Here is a 14420-nt window from a genome sequence, read left to right as displayed (position 1 = left end):
CCAATTTTATTGAAGTATAATTGCCATACAGCAGTGTATAAGTTTAAGGTGTATAGCATAATGACTTCATATATTGCAAAATGATCACCACAATAAGTTTAGTTAACATCCACCATATATAATATTATATATATATGTATATGTATATACGTATATATATACACACACACACATAAATATATACATATAAAACATTTTTTTCTTTTCATATATATATATGAAAAGAAAAAAATGTTTTTTTCCTTGTGAGGAGAACTTTTAGGGCTTACTCTCTTAGCAACCTTCAACTATACCATGCCACAATGTTGGCTATAGTCATCATGTTGTACCTTACTTCCCCTGTCCTTATACACTTTATAACTGCAAGTTTGTTTCTTTTGATCTCCTTCTTGGATGAAGGTGGTAAAAATGCTTTTATTCCTACTTTCACTCATTTCCATTGCCAGTCGCCTTCTTCATCACCTCTCCCCTACCTCCCAGGCTAGATCCCTTTTTCTTTAGTTACCAAAGAAGTAGGCCATCCTGGTTTTTGAGGCTGTGCTTCAATTTTATCTCTCCTCCTCTGACTTCTATACCATCTTTGCAAAGTCATGATAAACTGATTCTGCTTGTCTTTTACCTTTTCTTTTCTTCTTCTCTGTTTTTACTTTTATTTGAATTTTTTTTATGCGGAATTGACTCCCAGGCCACAAATTCTTGTTTCTTCAGTATCTTCTGGGATATCTTTTTCCTCTGTGCAACTGCCTCTTCTGGTTTAAGATCTTTCTGCTTTTTCAGTGAGGATCATCTCAGTGCGGCAGGGAGAGCTCCTGCAGGGAGGGGTTCATCGGCTGTGAGTCCTGTCAATTCAACACTGCGTCTCGGGAGCTTTGTTCCCTGGGATGTGCTCAATGACCAGAGAATCTACAATTCTTAAGTTTCAGCAACACTCTCTGCATTTTTAAGCATGTGCAGTAAGAATTCAGTACTCTTTTTGGGCCATCTGTGTCCAGACTGACTGTTTGGCCTGGGTCTCACCTACCAACTCCACCATTGTAGGGACTGGGTGGCACACATGGCTTCCCCAAAGTGACATCCTTCAGATTACTTGGTGGCTTTTCCGATATGCATGCTCTTGATGGCTTAGGCAGTTTCATATGCGTTCTTAAAGCAAACACAAAGATTTGAACATCCTGATTTACATGATCTTGTAGGATTTTCTGGGCCAAGTGAATAGTGAACCATTTTGGAGATCACCTTGGGTTGTTTACAGGAAGAGCTTTCTGCTTTTCATCAGCTGATCTCCTGAAGAATACCTGAAGTTCACCTTTGACTTTTTCTCTGGTTTAGCTGGCCTTTTGCATTAGCCAATGGAATTAGTTTTCTTTTGTTTTCCCATCTCAACATCTTGTCATTGCCTGTTATAATTGTAAGGGTGCTTTCTTAAATACATATCACTGTGTATGGCACTAACATCAACCATCTTTAAGCAATACTGTATATACACAATTAACTTTTTTTCACCTGTGGATTTTTCTTTAAGGTGGTTTTATTAAAGCATGGGGACAGGACCTAATGGCAGAAAGAGCTGCCTTACCTATGGATCGGTTTTAAGTGAAATTCTAATTCATATAGGTATTAAGGTTTTACCTCATTATGACTAAAATTTACATAGTTTATGTTACAATTTTTTTTAAATTTGAAAGCAGGAATGTTGCCATTTGAAAGGTGCCTTGCAAATAAGTCTATATACATTATCATGTATGCCCTGTAGGTGCTATTATTACTCCCACTGTACTGAAGAAATAATTGGGGCAAATGTCACACAACCCCCAGGACTTAATAGCAGACACTACTGTGGCATGTTCATAGGTAGAGGCATCATCTAGTTACTATCTAGTTTAAAAAAGACGATATTTTATTAGGAGAAATGTCAGATAATAGATCATCAGGGTGATTCTTCATACTAGGTTTTGATATTTAACATAAAATAATCAGATTTTCAGACCATGTTGAATGTATTGAATGATATCTAGCTTTCAGAGTTGTCTTCCATAGATAGCAATAGAAGATCTCCTCTTTCTTCATAATTAAGCATCTGCCACTTTGGGTGTCTTTCAATGATGCAAGTCCTCTTAAACCTCTCCTCTGGCTCTAGCTTTTACTAATTTCCTGGACATTTTGCTGGTTGATATTAATTTCCTATGACTTTAACTCTCATGTGTTTTTTAATTTTCTGTAATATTCATTGGAATTTCCTGGGGTTTTGTTTTAATCAACCCATCATCTTTTAGGATTAGCTGAAAAACTATTACTTAGAAGGACTTTTAGTTAGTCAAGTATTGTGAACTCCATGAGCATATACATGTGTTAACTAACCAGCTGTTACCTTCAGAAAGTATTCCTGCATTTCTGAATCTGGAAGTTCTCATTGTTTTCTTTTTTTGTCCCTGTGCTTTTCATATATGCATATAAATCCACTACAATTGAAAATGAGGTTTCTTAGACCATACTCAAATGATCCTGAATTCCTTAGGATTAATTGATAGAAAATTTAGAATAATAAGAAGCATGGTTCTATAGACATACGTATCATTGGAAGAGAAAGAGGTATCCAAAAATAAGCTCAGCAATAGCTATACATATACTGGTAATGAATGAGAAGCAATTTTGCAGAAACAAAAATTTAAGAATTACCAAATATGTTAGCATATTTGGCTACATAAAACCTTTATATGTAAAAAGGACAAAAACAGAAGAAAAATATATTAAAGCTCTGCATTTCATATTAATTACATCTTTATTTTCTGTAGACCAATTATTAAAATATATTAAAACTTACTAAAATGAGTAGTATTGTGATCAGGTAATCCTTTCTTTCCAAAAAGTACAGAAAGCAGTAGCAGAACAAAAGGAAATTCATTTAACCTTTCAAGTGACAAAGAAATGCAAAGAAATTATAATGAGGTACAACATGGTGTACTACTTTGACAAACTTTTTGAAAAAAATATATCTAAATTTATAAGGCTGCAAGAAAGCACAAAATTTTTACTTTTTTGCGTTGCTGATGTTAATATAAATTGGTGTCACCATTTGGTACTGGAATTCATGGCAGCAGTCAATGAAGATGGATTTTAGGCTGGGGGATGGATGCCTGTGGCATTGGATTCTTTTCTGGTATCTCGGGTTACTCTTGTAGTTTCAATCTTTAGAAGTATTAACTGTTTAAAAATTAAGTGTCTATCTATGTATCTATATTATAACCTATAACCTATATCTCATCACCTTTATTCCTGATGCTCCTGATGTTCAGATCCTCATACACTTCTTAAGTGAAAGAGTCACATTTGCTTAATTTTTTCTGATTTCTTGCAATATATATAATATTTGATTTTTTCTAATTTCTTGCTATATATATACATATATATAGAGAGAGAGTTGAAATTAAGGTGTTGTTTTTGTTCATTATCTATAGACGTTGATTCTTGTCAACAACAAAATTAGCAAAATCAGCCCTGGAGCATTCACACCTTTGTTGAAATTGGAACGACTTTATCTATCCAAGAATCATCTGAAGGAATTGCCAGAAAAAATGCCCAAAACTCTTCAGGAGCTGCGTGCCCATGAGAATGAGATCACCAAAGTGCGGAAAGCTGTGTTCAATGGACTGAACCAGATGATCGTCATAGGTACAGATATTCTTAAAACTCTAAGGCCAGGACTGAAGGTCCACCTTAGAAGATTCCAAGTAAGCTATAGCTGCAGGAGGTAGACCAGCCAGAGCTTACATATCTTTAGCCTGTAGGAGTAACAGTAGCAAAATCGGCAGAAATGAGATTTGGAATCGCACCTTACAATGTTTTTGTTTCTCGTCCTCGAGGATCTGAGAATGTGGAGAAGTTCTAGGGCCAAAGTCACCCTACTGTATGCCCAAGATGCAAGATGGAATTAGGTAGTGATTGATTAGAGATATGTGGGGATACCTTTCCATCATGGGAATTGTTTCTATTCTGAACATGTGTAAATCACTCGCTTTAAAAAATGTGTTCTAACGTTTTGCTCCATGTGTGGTAAAAATGGTGATTTTATAATTGGCTTACAAGATGCTAATATTTCAAATTATTTCATATTTTAATTCATCTCAGGAAAGTAATAACACCATAATAAGTGTGACTTATTAACACGTGTTTTTGTTGATTTCTGTGCAATCCTGTGTATGTACTTTAAATAATCTTGTTATTGTTTTCATCACTATTGCTTTTCCCATAAATCTTTGTTTTCTTATTGTGTTTGTTGTTTGTTTTAAAAAAAGAAAATTTTGCCTCAGTTTGCTATCCCTTTGAAGAGTGTATCCTTTAATTTCTTTTTGGTTTCTCAGTCAAGTTGTTATCAACCCAAATTTCTCTTAAAATCCTTGTCGAAACAGACCCTACTCTGATTTGCAATATCCTAATATTGTCCACTAAAGCTTTGTATTTCTTGCATTTGTAGAACTGGGCACCAACCCACTGAAGAGCTCGGGAATTGAAAATGGAGCCTTCCAGGGAATGAAGAAGCTGTCCTATATCCGCATTGCTGACACCAATATAACCACCATCCCTCAAGGTGACAGAAAACTCTCCAAAGCAGTCTGAACAACTAAATATTAAAACTTTAACATTAAAAAAAAATTGTTTTGGAAATTTAAATGGTGACTGAAGTAGCCAATGTTATTGCTGGTAAATTGTTTACCCTTGGAAGTGTTTCTTTTGAGCCTCGATGACCCCTGGGCCATCGAGGCCCACAGTAGAGATGGCTAGACCCTTCTACTTATTAAGTCTCTTCTAAGATATAACTCAACACACAATGATTTCATATTAAATAATTGTGATAAAAGAGAAGAATTGTGATAACACTAATGTACAATTATTTAAAAAATAGAATACCTTAGTGGCATTAAAAAAGAAGATACATGACGTACCTTGAAATTGAGCCAATTTTTACTTTGAGTCTGCAATCTTTCAGTGAATTCCTTTCCATCATAGGACATCTCAGGCCTTAAGAGTAAGAGCATCCACAGAGGTCATGCTCTTGTATGATAGTGCCGGTTGTATGTTGTACAGTGGGGATTTTGGTCTGTATGGTTGAGTTCAGTTTGTCCCTAATTGGCTTTAAGGCCTTGGGCAAGTTTATTCAATATTTATGCCTCAATTTCTTTATTTTTAAAAATATTTTATTTATTTATTTGACAGAGAGAGAAAGCATAAGGAGGTAGAGCAGGAGGCAGAGAGAGAGGGTGAAGCAGGCTCCCCACTGAGCAGGGAGCCCTACGCAGAGCTCGATTCCAGGACCCTGGGATCATGACCTGAGTCAAAGGCAGCCGCTTAACCAACTGAGCCACTTAGGTGCCCCTGCCTCAATTTCTTTATTCATGAATGTGTAATAGCATTAGTTTGCCTTAAAATTAAATAACTAATTAGAGAAATATCTGGTATTCAAATAAGTAGTAGATTAATATTACCTTTTATTATTTCTTAAAATTATTTTGACACTCATTTTGCTTGGGCAAAGTACCAAATACCAGAGACAGGACAATGAATAGGGTCTATTACCTAACTTCAAGGAGCTTATCACCCAGAGCAAAGCCAGGCAGGTCAGCAGCAGTCATCACATGACCTCATGCTAAGGGTTCCCTGGGGAAGGCAAGGAAGCCAATCTTTGTGGATCAGAAAAGAAATCAACTCACCAAAAAAAGCAATTCCTCTAATTCTCACATTTTCCTTGCTCCAGGGTTTTAGTCTCACAAAAGCCCCTCTATATTCTCAAATTTTCTCCTCCATCTGGCCCTTTCTCAGCTTAGATATCTCGTTCTTGGACTGGGTACAAAGTGTAGGTTCTTGCCCACAGAAAACAATTACCCTTCACTGTACTTCCACAGAAACTCAGCTTCCAAGAAGATATAGTTCATAGAATGGTTTCTCACCACCCCTTGCTCTCTCCACAGTCTTTTTGCTACCGAAGATGTTTTTATGCCCATAATAGTAACTGCTGGTATAGATTAGATAGATAGATAGATAGATAGATAGATAGATGATAGATAGATGATAGATAGAGATTGATCTACAGTTTATGAAGCACCTTCATGTTGGGCCTCCAACTTGTTACATCATAACAAGTGGTTTTATTTATTTATTTATTTTAAAATCCCCACTGCAGATGTGTACATATCTATATCTATATTTATTATATGTTATATATATTAATATTATCTCGAGTGCAGATGTGTATATATTTATATTTTTAATATATTTTATATTTTAATAATATTTTAAAATTTAAATTATATTTTTATATATTACATGTACACATGTAATATATGCAATGTCCAAATCTATAGAGCTATAGGAAATGGAGTAGAAAAGCTGGAATTTAAAGTCTGGGTCTTTTCCACTACTTCATGCTGCTAAATGACTTGCATTAAACACAGTCTTTGATTTTGCTCTCCTTCTTAATGCATCCTCAAAAATATGCCTCGGGAACACATTTCATCACTTAGTGACCTGTATTTGTTATTTCTCCTCCCTACCCTAGGTGCTCTTTTTTCACCATCTCTAGCTTACTTTTATGTATTAAACACTTACTATAAAAAATATAGTAACGAAGTTTTGCTAAGCACTTACTAATACTAGGTATTGTGCCGAAGGCTTTTTATGGATTCTTTGCTATGAATCTCAAACCATTCCTCTATAGTAATATAATCATACCTGTTTAATAAATGAGGAAAATGAAGCTTAAAGACATGAAGTACATCGTGCCCAAGGTCCTGGGGCTAGGAGGTGGCCAAGCCAGGACTATGCTGTGCTGACATGAGTTCATGGGCATGACCATTGTACTCTGCTGCCAACTTAAGTACTCCCACCTATGCATATTTATGCCAACAAAACAGATAAGTCTGCTTTTCCTAGGCTTGACCCTTATGCCTGTATAGCACTATCTTCTGGGAATCTTAATGTCCACACACTATCTACCATCAATGATGGAAACACATGGCAGTGAAGTGAAGTGGAGAGTTATGAATTCTCCACGTAGACCACATGGCTGGCAGGTCTGATTCCACCACTTAGTTGTTCTGTGACTTCAGGCTAATTTTTGCACATCTCCAAACCTCAGTTTTGCTGTCTGTGAAATGGAGTTGTTAATGACCCCTGTCTTCTAGGATATTTGTGAGGATTAATAAACACAAATAAGATGCATAATGTGCAAACATAGTAGCTGGCCCAAAGTAAGCTCTTAATATATTTATCTTAAAAATGGGAAGGGAAATGAAAGGGAAAAAAAAGGAGGTAGAGTATAGGTTCTTAGCTAAATATTACTACAGTGGCAAATGATTCTGGTATTCTTGATAAATTTGCCTCTCTCTATCCTATTGCAGTTTTCGTCCACTGTCAAACTTTCTCCTGGCTATCACTTCCCTTTTGGGAAACTGATGCTGTAGAAGGGAAGACACTTAGAAAGTAGGTAGGGTTTTGGACACGATGATGATTGTTGTTCTAGAGACAGTACATTTTTAAAAATACTTTTCATGGTGATAGGGAAGAAAAGATGTGTATTCAATTGCTTTGTTTTATATATTCATTCATTAATTACATGTAGGAATAGTTTAAAAATCCACATTTATTTATTCTAAGGAGATTAAAGAGGTTGAAATCCCTTATTCCAAGAGTGACTGTGGTCTCCTGGTATTTAGTCATAAGAATGACTCAATTGTGATTTTGCTACTAGACCCCAAGACCAGGTTCTTGAGCCTCCATGTCATGAAAATGAACACCAGACTCAAGAGAAAGAATGCTAGTGGAGTTTATAGAGATACCATACCTGCAAGGGAGCCGACTGGAAAGAGGAAGGGGTATTGTGCAAAGAATAGAAAAGCCACTTTTCCAGAGGGCGGGAAGGGAGTAGGGAAGCATTCTTCAATCCCACGGTCATTAACTTGTGGTCATTACTTCTCAGTGGACACAAGACAATCACAGGATGTCTTTCTCCATGGTTGACATTCTTTTAGGGGTCCTGGAAAATGATAATACTTATACAAGCAGGCTTTAAATTGTTACTTCTAATTTTGCCCAGACACCCATTACTCCTAACAACTATTATCTCATTTGTTCTTTTTCCCAGAAGGAGGTATTTGTCTCTAAGCCTATGGAAACTTTTAACCTTGGCCTCAGACCAGTGCTTTCAGGAGTTAAGTCCCTCTTGGTTTTCCTACACTGTCTCCATTTCATTCCCTTCAGTTAAAAGCATGCTGTTTGAACTCTCTTTGACCATCTGAAATCATATTACTTCCCTACGTGGCAGCTAGATAACCTCCAAAATTTGTAACTTGGAGTCTCCATTTCTTCATCAATGGAAGGGAGGTTCGCAAAAAGTAATTTGTAAACTGAAAAAGTTAAATGAGCTAAGCTAGAAAAAGTGCCAGTATCCGTGTTTGCTACATGACAGACTTTCCGTGAGTAGCTTAGCATTTCCCGCACAAAACATCATGCTGTAGAGAAACTAACAATAAGTTCAAATCAAATACGGACTAAACTTTTACATGAAAGAGATGGTATGGACAGAATTCAGGGGTGTGCCATGAAAATTTTCTTACCAAACATAACCTACAGTTTCCCAACTTTGTTCCTTATGGACAGATAACCAACACTTTCTGCTAAGCAGATGTTAGTTTGACATATAACTGATTTGCTCTTTTCTTTGTAGTTGTGGCTATTCTTGTAAGTGGAACAATATGCTCCTTAAAAAGCCATATAAAAGCATTGTATATCCTCAGATGGCAGGAGGAAATGAAAATAAAATATTTAAACTTTTATATTAATATTACTAAATGTTTAGAAATCATAGCCTTTCGAGAAGTACTACCCAGAGGTTTCATGGATAATTTGGATCTAAAATTATTTCCCCAGGTGTTCTACATATGGCCGATCACTTGATTCTAGGCCTCTGCATTCCTCTTGTGTAAAGAAACAGTCTTGATTTAAAAGGTCCAAGTCAGCTTTAGCCCTTTCTACACATCCACGTTGTAGAGGCATTCGAGATTTGTTTCATTTGTTTGTTTTTTAATGTGGAAAAGCCCATTAAGATTAAGGCCAACGCGGTTTATGAAGTGTTAGGTTTGTTTTTTTTTTAAGATTTTATTTATTTATTTGACAGAGAGAAAGAGATCACAAGTAGGCAGAGAGACAAGCACAGAGAGGGGGAAGCGGGCTCCCTGCTGAGCAGAGAGCCCAATGCGGAGCTCGATTCCAGGACCCTGGGATCATGACCTGAGCCGAAGGCAGAGGCTTTAACCCACTGAGCCACCCAGGCGCCCCATGAAGTGTTTGTTATTATGACACCCATTACTGAAATACTTCATTAAATTTGTATATAGGTTTAACTTACACATAATTTCTCTATTGCAGTTCAAATGCTTATCTCATTTTACCTTTGTGGTCTTTTATCAGTGACAGTATTAGCTTAGTAACAAAGGTGGAGGAAGTTAATGAGATTCAGGGTTTGACTTCAGTTCTACGACAGTATCCTAACAGTTACTAGGACCAAAATCTACTACGTGATAAAGATAGTCCACGTTTCTGTTAAAATCAATCTACGAGAAAAGTAAAACTTGCTTGTCCTACTTCCCAAAGCATCTCTTATTATGAAAGAGATGAAGAAAAAGATAGAAAGCAAAACTGATGGGAAAGATGAAAACCAAACCCTTTGAAGCTCCGTGTCTTTCAGCAAGTTGGTGGCCTACTGTTCGTTAAGTCCGTCTACATCCTGTAATTACGTTTCTCTGCTAATTTAACATTCTGTATTTCTCTTTTCCAGGTCTTCCTCCTTCCCTTACTGAATTACATCTGGAAGGCAACAAAATCACCAAAGTTGATGCATCCAGCCTGAAAGGACTGAATAATCTGGCTAAGTAATAATATTCTTTCATGACCTTTTATCTGTAGAATGGCCAGATGTATTAGTGCCTGCATATTCCTAACTAGAAACACAATGGGTGGTTGGTGACTCTTTTTGTTGTGGGTCCTAACAAACTCAGACCTCAGCAGGCCCAACTGCTTCTTTAAAAAACAATGAAATAGCATACTTACCATAACGATGAAGATTATCTACCATACTGTTTTCAGATTAAGACATATCTTATGTACCTGGTAACTGATTAAGTCAATATGTTCCTTCAATATGTTCTAACTTAGTTGCCTTAAACAGAAGGTCAAGTAAATTATAACAGAGTTCAGAATTTGAAAATGCCTTAAAATGAAAGTTACCAGATCATGGGACATACTGGGCATCCCACCCTATGGTATTGGAATAATGATGATGAGATTCTTTCACTTCTGTTCTTTGAAGAGTTTAAAATGTCTCTGGACATACTAGCGTAGTCTAACAAAAGAAGTTATTTTTTTAACAAAAAATTAACTTATTTTTTTAACAAAAAATTAAGGTTTTTTTTTCCCTGATAGATAATCATTCGTTCCTTTTCTGCTTTCTAATCTAACTTTAACCTTTCTACATTAACAATCTGGTTAAGTAATAAAAAAAGGGAATGCTTGCAAACTATTTGCTTTATCTTCAAGAAGCACTGGTCTCTTGAATGGTATTACAGAATGTTCTTACAAAGGAGCACGGTGTTATGCCAAATTGACTCACTCCTCTTTTATCTAAAAAATTTTATGGTAGATAAATAAATATAAAGTATATCATTTATTCTTGAGAATTGGCTAAGACCAGTGATGTATAATACATCTTTTCTCATTTCTGTGGAGATTTCCAGTGAGCCAGTGGATGGTAAGGGCTAAAGGTGAGCCTGTACCTGTGACTCTAGCTGTCCTTTCTTACCCTCCTGTCTCCAGTGATAAAAAATAATTTATCTAGGGATGCCTGGGTGACTCAGTGGGCTAAAGCCTCTGCCTTCGGCTCAGGTGGTACTCCCAGGGTCCTGGGATCTAGTCCCGAATCGGGATCTCTGCTTAGCAGGGAGGCTGCTTCCCTTCCTCTCTGCCTGCCCCTCTGCCTACTTATAATCTCTGTCTGACAAATAAATAAGGAAATAAAAAATCTTAAAAAAAAGAAATCATTTATCTAAAGATACTTGAATTACAGTCTCTAATACAGCAAATATATTTTGAAACAGTATTAGGCATCACTGACCTTTCTTTGTGATTCAGTCCCTCTAGCTGCAGAACAATGTAGGAAGACAAGTTGCATTGACTATTTTATAGAATGATCTTTAGGATGGCCAGTGGTAGTTGCAGTAGTAATAGTAGAGATGAACAATAATCTAATTCCAAATATGGTAAATCATTAATAATATCTGTACCTTTTTAGAAGAAAAATTCATTTTGTAATGAAAGTGGTATGGAGATTTTTTAAAAATTCCATTCATTAAATGGAACAGACAGACTCAAGTGGCCAAGCAAACTTTTCTGACTCGAATTTATCAAAAAAATTTCCTTTTGGAATCAAGCCTTGAAAAATCTGTCTATGAAACCATCACATCCTCATGTTGTTTATTCTTCGCTGATGTTGGAACATGAGACGTATTTTGATGTTGAGCATCAAAACTGTGAAAAGAAGAAAAAAGCAGCCACACCTGATCTTGAAACAGTGTTGCAGGGCAAATATTCCAATTAGTTATTAGAAACAAGTGGAAAGAAAATAGTATACGCTTCTCTCCAAAAATATGAGATGATTTTCAGGCACACCTCCCTTCTGTTATACATGTATACATCTATGATCATCTCCCTAACTTTGACGGAAAGAATAATGGTTTTTGAGCCCTGAGTCCTCTGCTTTCATAAACCTAGGATAATATTGTGAACATAGTAGGTCCTCAAAAACATTTATTGATTGAATATCTAAATAAACCATGAGAAAAGTGAAGTTTCTCTGAATCAATTATTAGGATTATCATGTTCTGAAACTGAATTAGTCCCAAATTGGAAATGGGACTTGAAGTGTTGTAAGGAATAGAAGACATGTTTCTATAATAGAAAAGAAAAGACCAGAAACAAGAGATACATGTCTGAGATTGGGGGAAAAAAACAAAATGTTCTCAGCCAAAAGGTCAAGTCAATAATCCATAACTAAGATAAACGAACTATTTTACTAATGGCCTAAAATCAATATATTGTGATCTCAATTATTTCAAATATCAAGCCATGATTAAAATTGAAAGACTTTGGTCAGATAAACCAAAATCTAAATCCCAAAAGGGCTCAAAGATCAAAACAAACTGAAGGCAAGCAAAAAGCGACCCACAGATATTTCCCAAGCCTATTCCACTACATTTGAATGATCCCAGTAGACTCCGCTTCTTTTTTTTTTTTAAGATTTTATTTATTTATTTGACAGAGAGAGAGATCACAAGTAGGCAGAGAGGCAGGCAGAGAGAGGGGGAAGCAGGCTCCCTGCTGAGCAGAGAGCCCGATGCGGGGCTTGATCCCAGGACCCTGAGATGAGGACCTGAGCCGAAGGCAGCAGCTTAACCCACTGAGCCACCCAGACCCCCCATCTCCTCTTCTTTCTCTTGGAGCTAGATTCTGGTTCTCATTCATTACTTTGTTGTCTCATCCCTAGTATCCCCTCTCTGCCTTTTTGGGTTGGCAGCACCCTGGTTTTGACAGTCATGCATCCCCAGAATGCCAAATACATTAACCTTATCTCCAAGTCGACCTCTGCCTTTTGAATCCCATTTGCTAGGAAGATACCTCACAACTGCAGAACTTTGACCTTTCATGCATTTAATTTAAAAAATGCAGCCCAAAACTTTGAGTGGCATTGTATAAGAAATGTCAGGGGCCAAGAAAGAGACAACTTCGGTCAGAGATCAAGGCCAGTAGCTGAGAATGTCGGCACCAGGCAAATTCTGATATTAACAGGTGGTCATTGATAAAACTCAAACAAAAGCAAGATGCTAATTCTGTTAACCTTCCTGGCATGTGTGTTTATTGATTCATTAGATCCTTCTACCTTTTATTTCCAATGAATAAATTTATATAATAAATATACAGTTATTTGATTTCCACAGTGACCAAGATGATAATAGTAGTCCTTTTAGTTTTGTCTGAAGTAAATTCATTATATTCATTATACAGAGAAATCAATTTGACAGCGCTTCATTGATCATAACAAACTCTGTGTTCATACTGTGTATGCCACAAAACAGTCACTTTTCTCTAGGAGTGACCCACAAGTCATTAGTCCCTTGAGTTTTTTTAAGAGGGTGACAACAGGAACATTTACAAGGGGATGCCTGTCAGAAGGGTTTCAAAGAGAGTGACTCCAAGCTGGGAATTTGAGAACAAATGGGCTCTATCCGAGCTCGGGAAGGTTGCAAAAAGCATTCTAGGCAAAGAGAACACTAAGGGTGAAAACAAAGAATGTCCTTTCCCATTGACTGGATAAATCACACAGCGCCTGTGAGGAGGGCAGCGGTCTGCAGTGCACGCATTCATTTCTGCTTTCCTCCGCAGGTTGGGGCTGAGTTTTAACAGCATTTCTGCCGTTGACAATGGCACGCTAGCCAACACTCCTCATCTGAGGGAGCTTCACCTGGACAACAATAAGTTGATCAAAGTACCTGGTGGGCTTGCGGAACATAAGTACATCCAGGTAATACAGCACCACTAAATGGTGTGAAGGGTAACTAGGGAGCAAACCCTCCCTACTGGGATGATGGGGGCAGGAAGGGAAGCTCTGCTTACAAATCTTTTTGCAGGAAGTTATTTTTAATGTTTCCACATAAATATTCATTCTGGTTTCGTGAAAAACCCAAGTTTATTTTTTTAAAGATTTTATTTATTATTTATTTGTCAGAGAGACAGAGCACAAGTAGGGGGGAGCAGCAGAGAGTGGGAGAAGCAGGCTCCCTGCTGAGCAAGGAGCCCAGTGCTTCAGGTTCCATCCAAGACCTTGGGATCATGACCTGGGCCGAAGGCAAAGTCTTTAACCCACTGAGCCACCAAGGCATCCTGAAAAACATAGGTCTAAATTGTTATTTTTTAAAATAAGACTGTTACCTTAAACTAGTTATAGTGCTGACTTCCAGAATATAATATTTTTAATGAAGCAGGCAAGATAGTTTGAAGTAATAGATCACTGTAACAGAAACATACTGATTGAAAATGATGGTATAATCTGTGAACCATAGATATGGAATAAAATAGCAGTTATAACTTTTAGCTTCAACAGATGTCACGTAGGTCAAAGGCAATATTTAGCTGGCAGTGTGACTGAGTTAACTTTATATAGATTATTGAGTTATAGTACATTCATAAGAATAAGAAGATACCATCCAGGGGTCCACTGTGGTAACAGAGCTTTCTAGTCTATAAATCTATAAATGTATGGCATGTTCATTATTTAAATAATAACAATATTTTCATACATAATAGCATAAGACTTCCATTGT

General features: G+C 36.8%; 1 protein-coding gene across 4 annotated transcripts in view; it reads left to right on the top strand.

The window, feature by feature from the left end:
• DCN (decorin) overlaps positions 1-14420 on the top strand; it is a 41916-nt gene that overhangs the window by 23183 nt on the left and 4313 nt on the right. For all 4 annotated transcript variants that reach the window (XM_032874207.1, XM_032874208.1, XM_032874206.1 and 1 more), the window contains exons 4-7: positions 3456-3669; positions 4472-4585; positions 9827-9920; positions 13483-13621. In XM_032874207.1, the coding sequence (XP_032730098.1) occupies positions 3456-3669; positions 4472-4585; positions 9827-9920; positions 13483-13621 (561 nt within the window). The remainder of the gene's footprint in view (positions 1-3455; positions 3670-4471; positions 4586-9826; positions 9921-13482; positions 13622-14420) is intronic.

Source organism: Lontra canadensis, unplaced genomic scaffold (genome assembly GCF_010015895.1).
Source record: "Lontra canadensis isolate GAN:19392208 unplaced genomic scaffold, GSC_riverotter_1.0 scaffold52, whole genome shotgun sequence".
In the NCBI taxonomy this organism is placed as follows: Eukaryota; Metazoa; Chordata; class Mammalia; order Carnivora; family Mustelidae; genus Lontra; species Lontra canadensis.
Note: the sequence above shows the minus strand (reverse complement) of the source record. Positions and strands in the feature narration are given on the sequence as shown.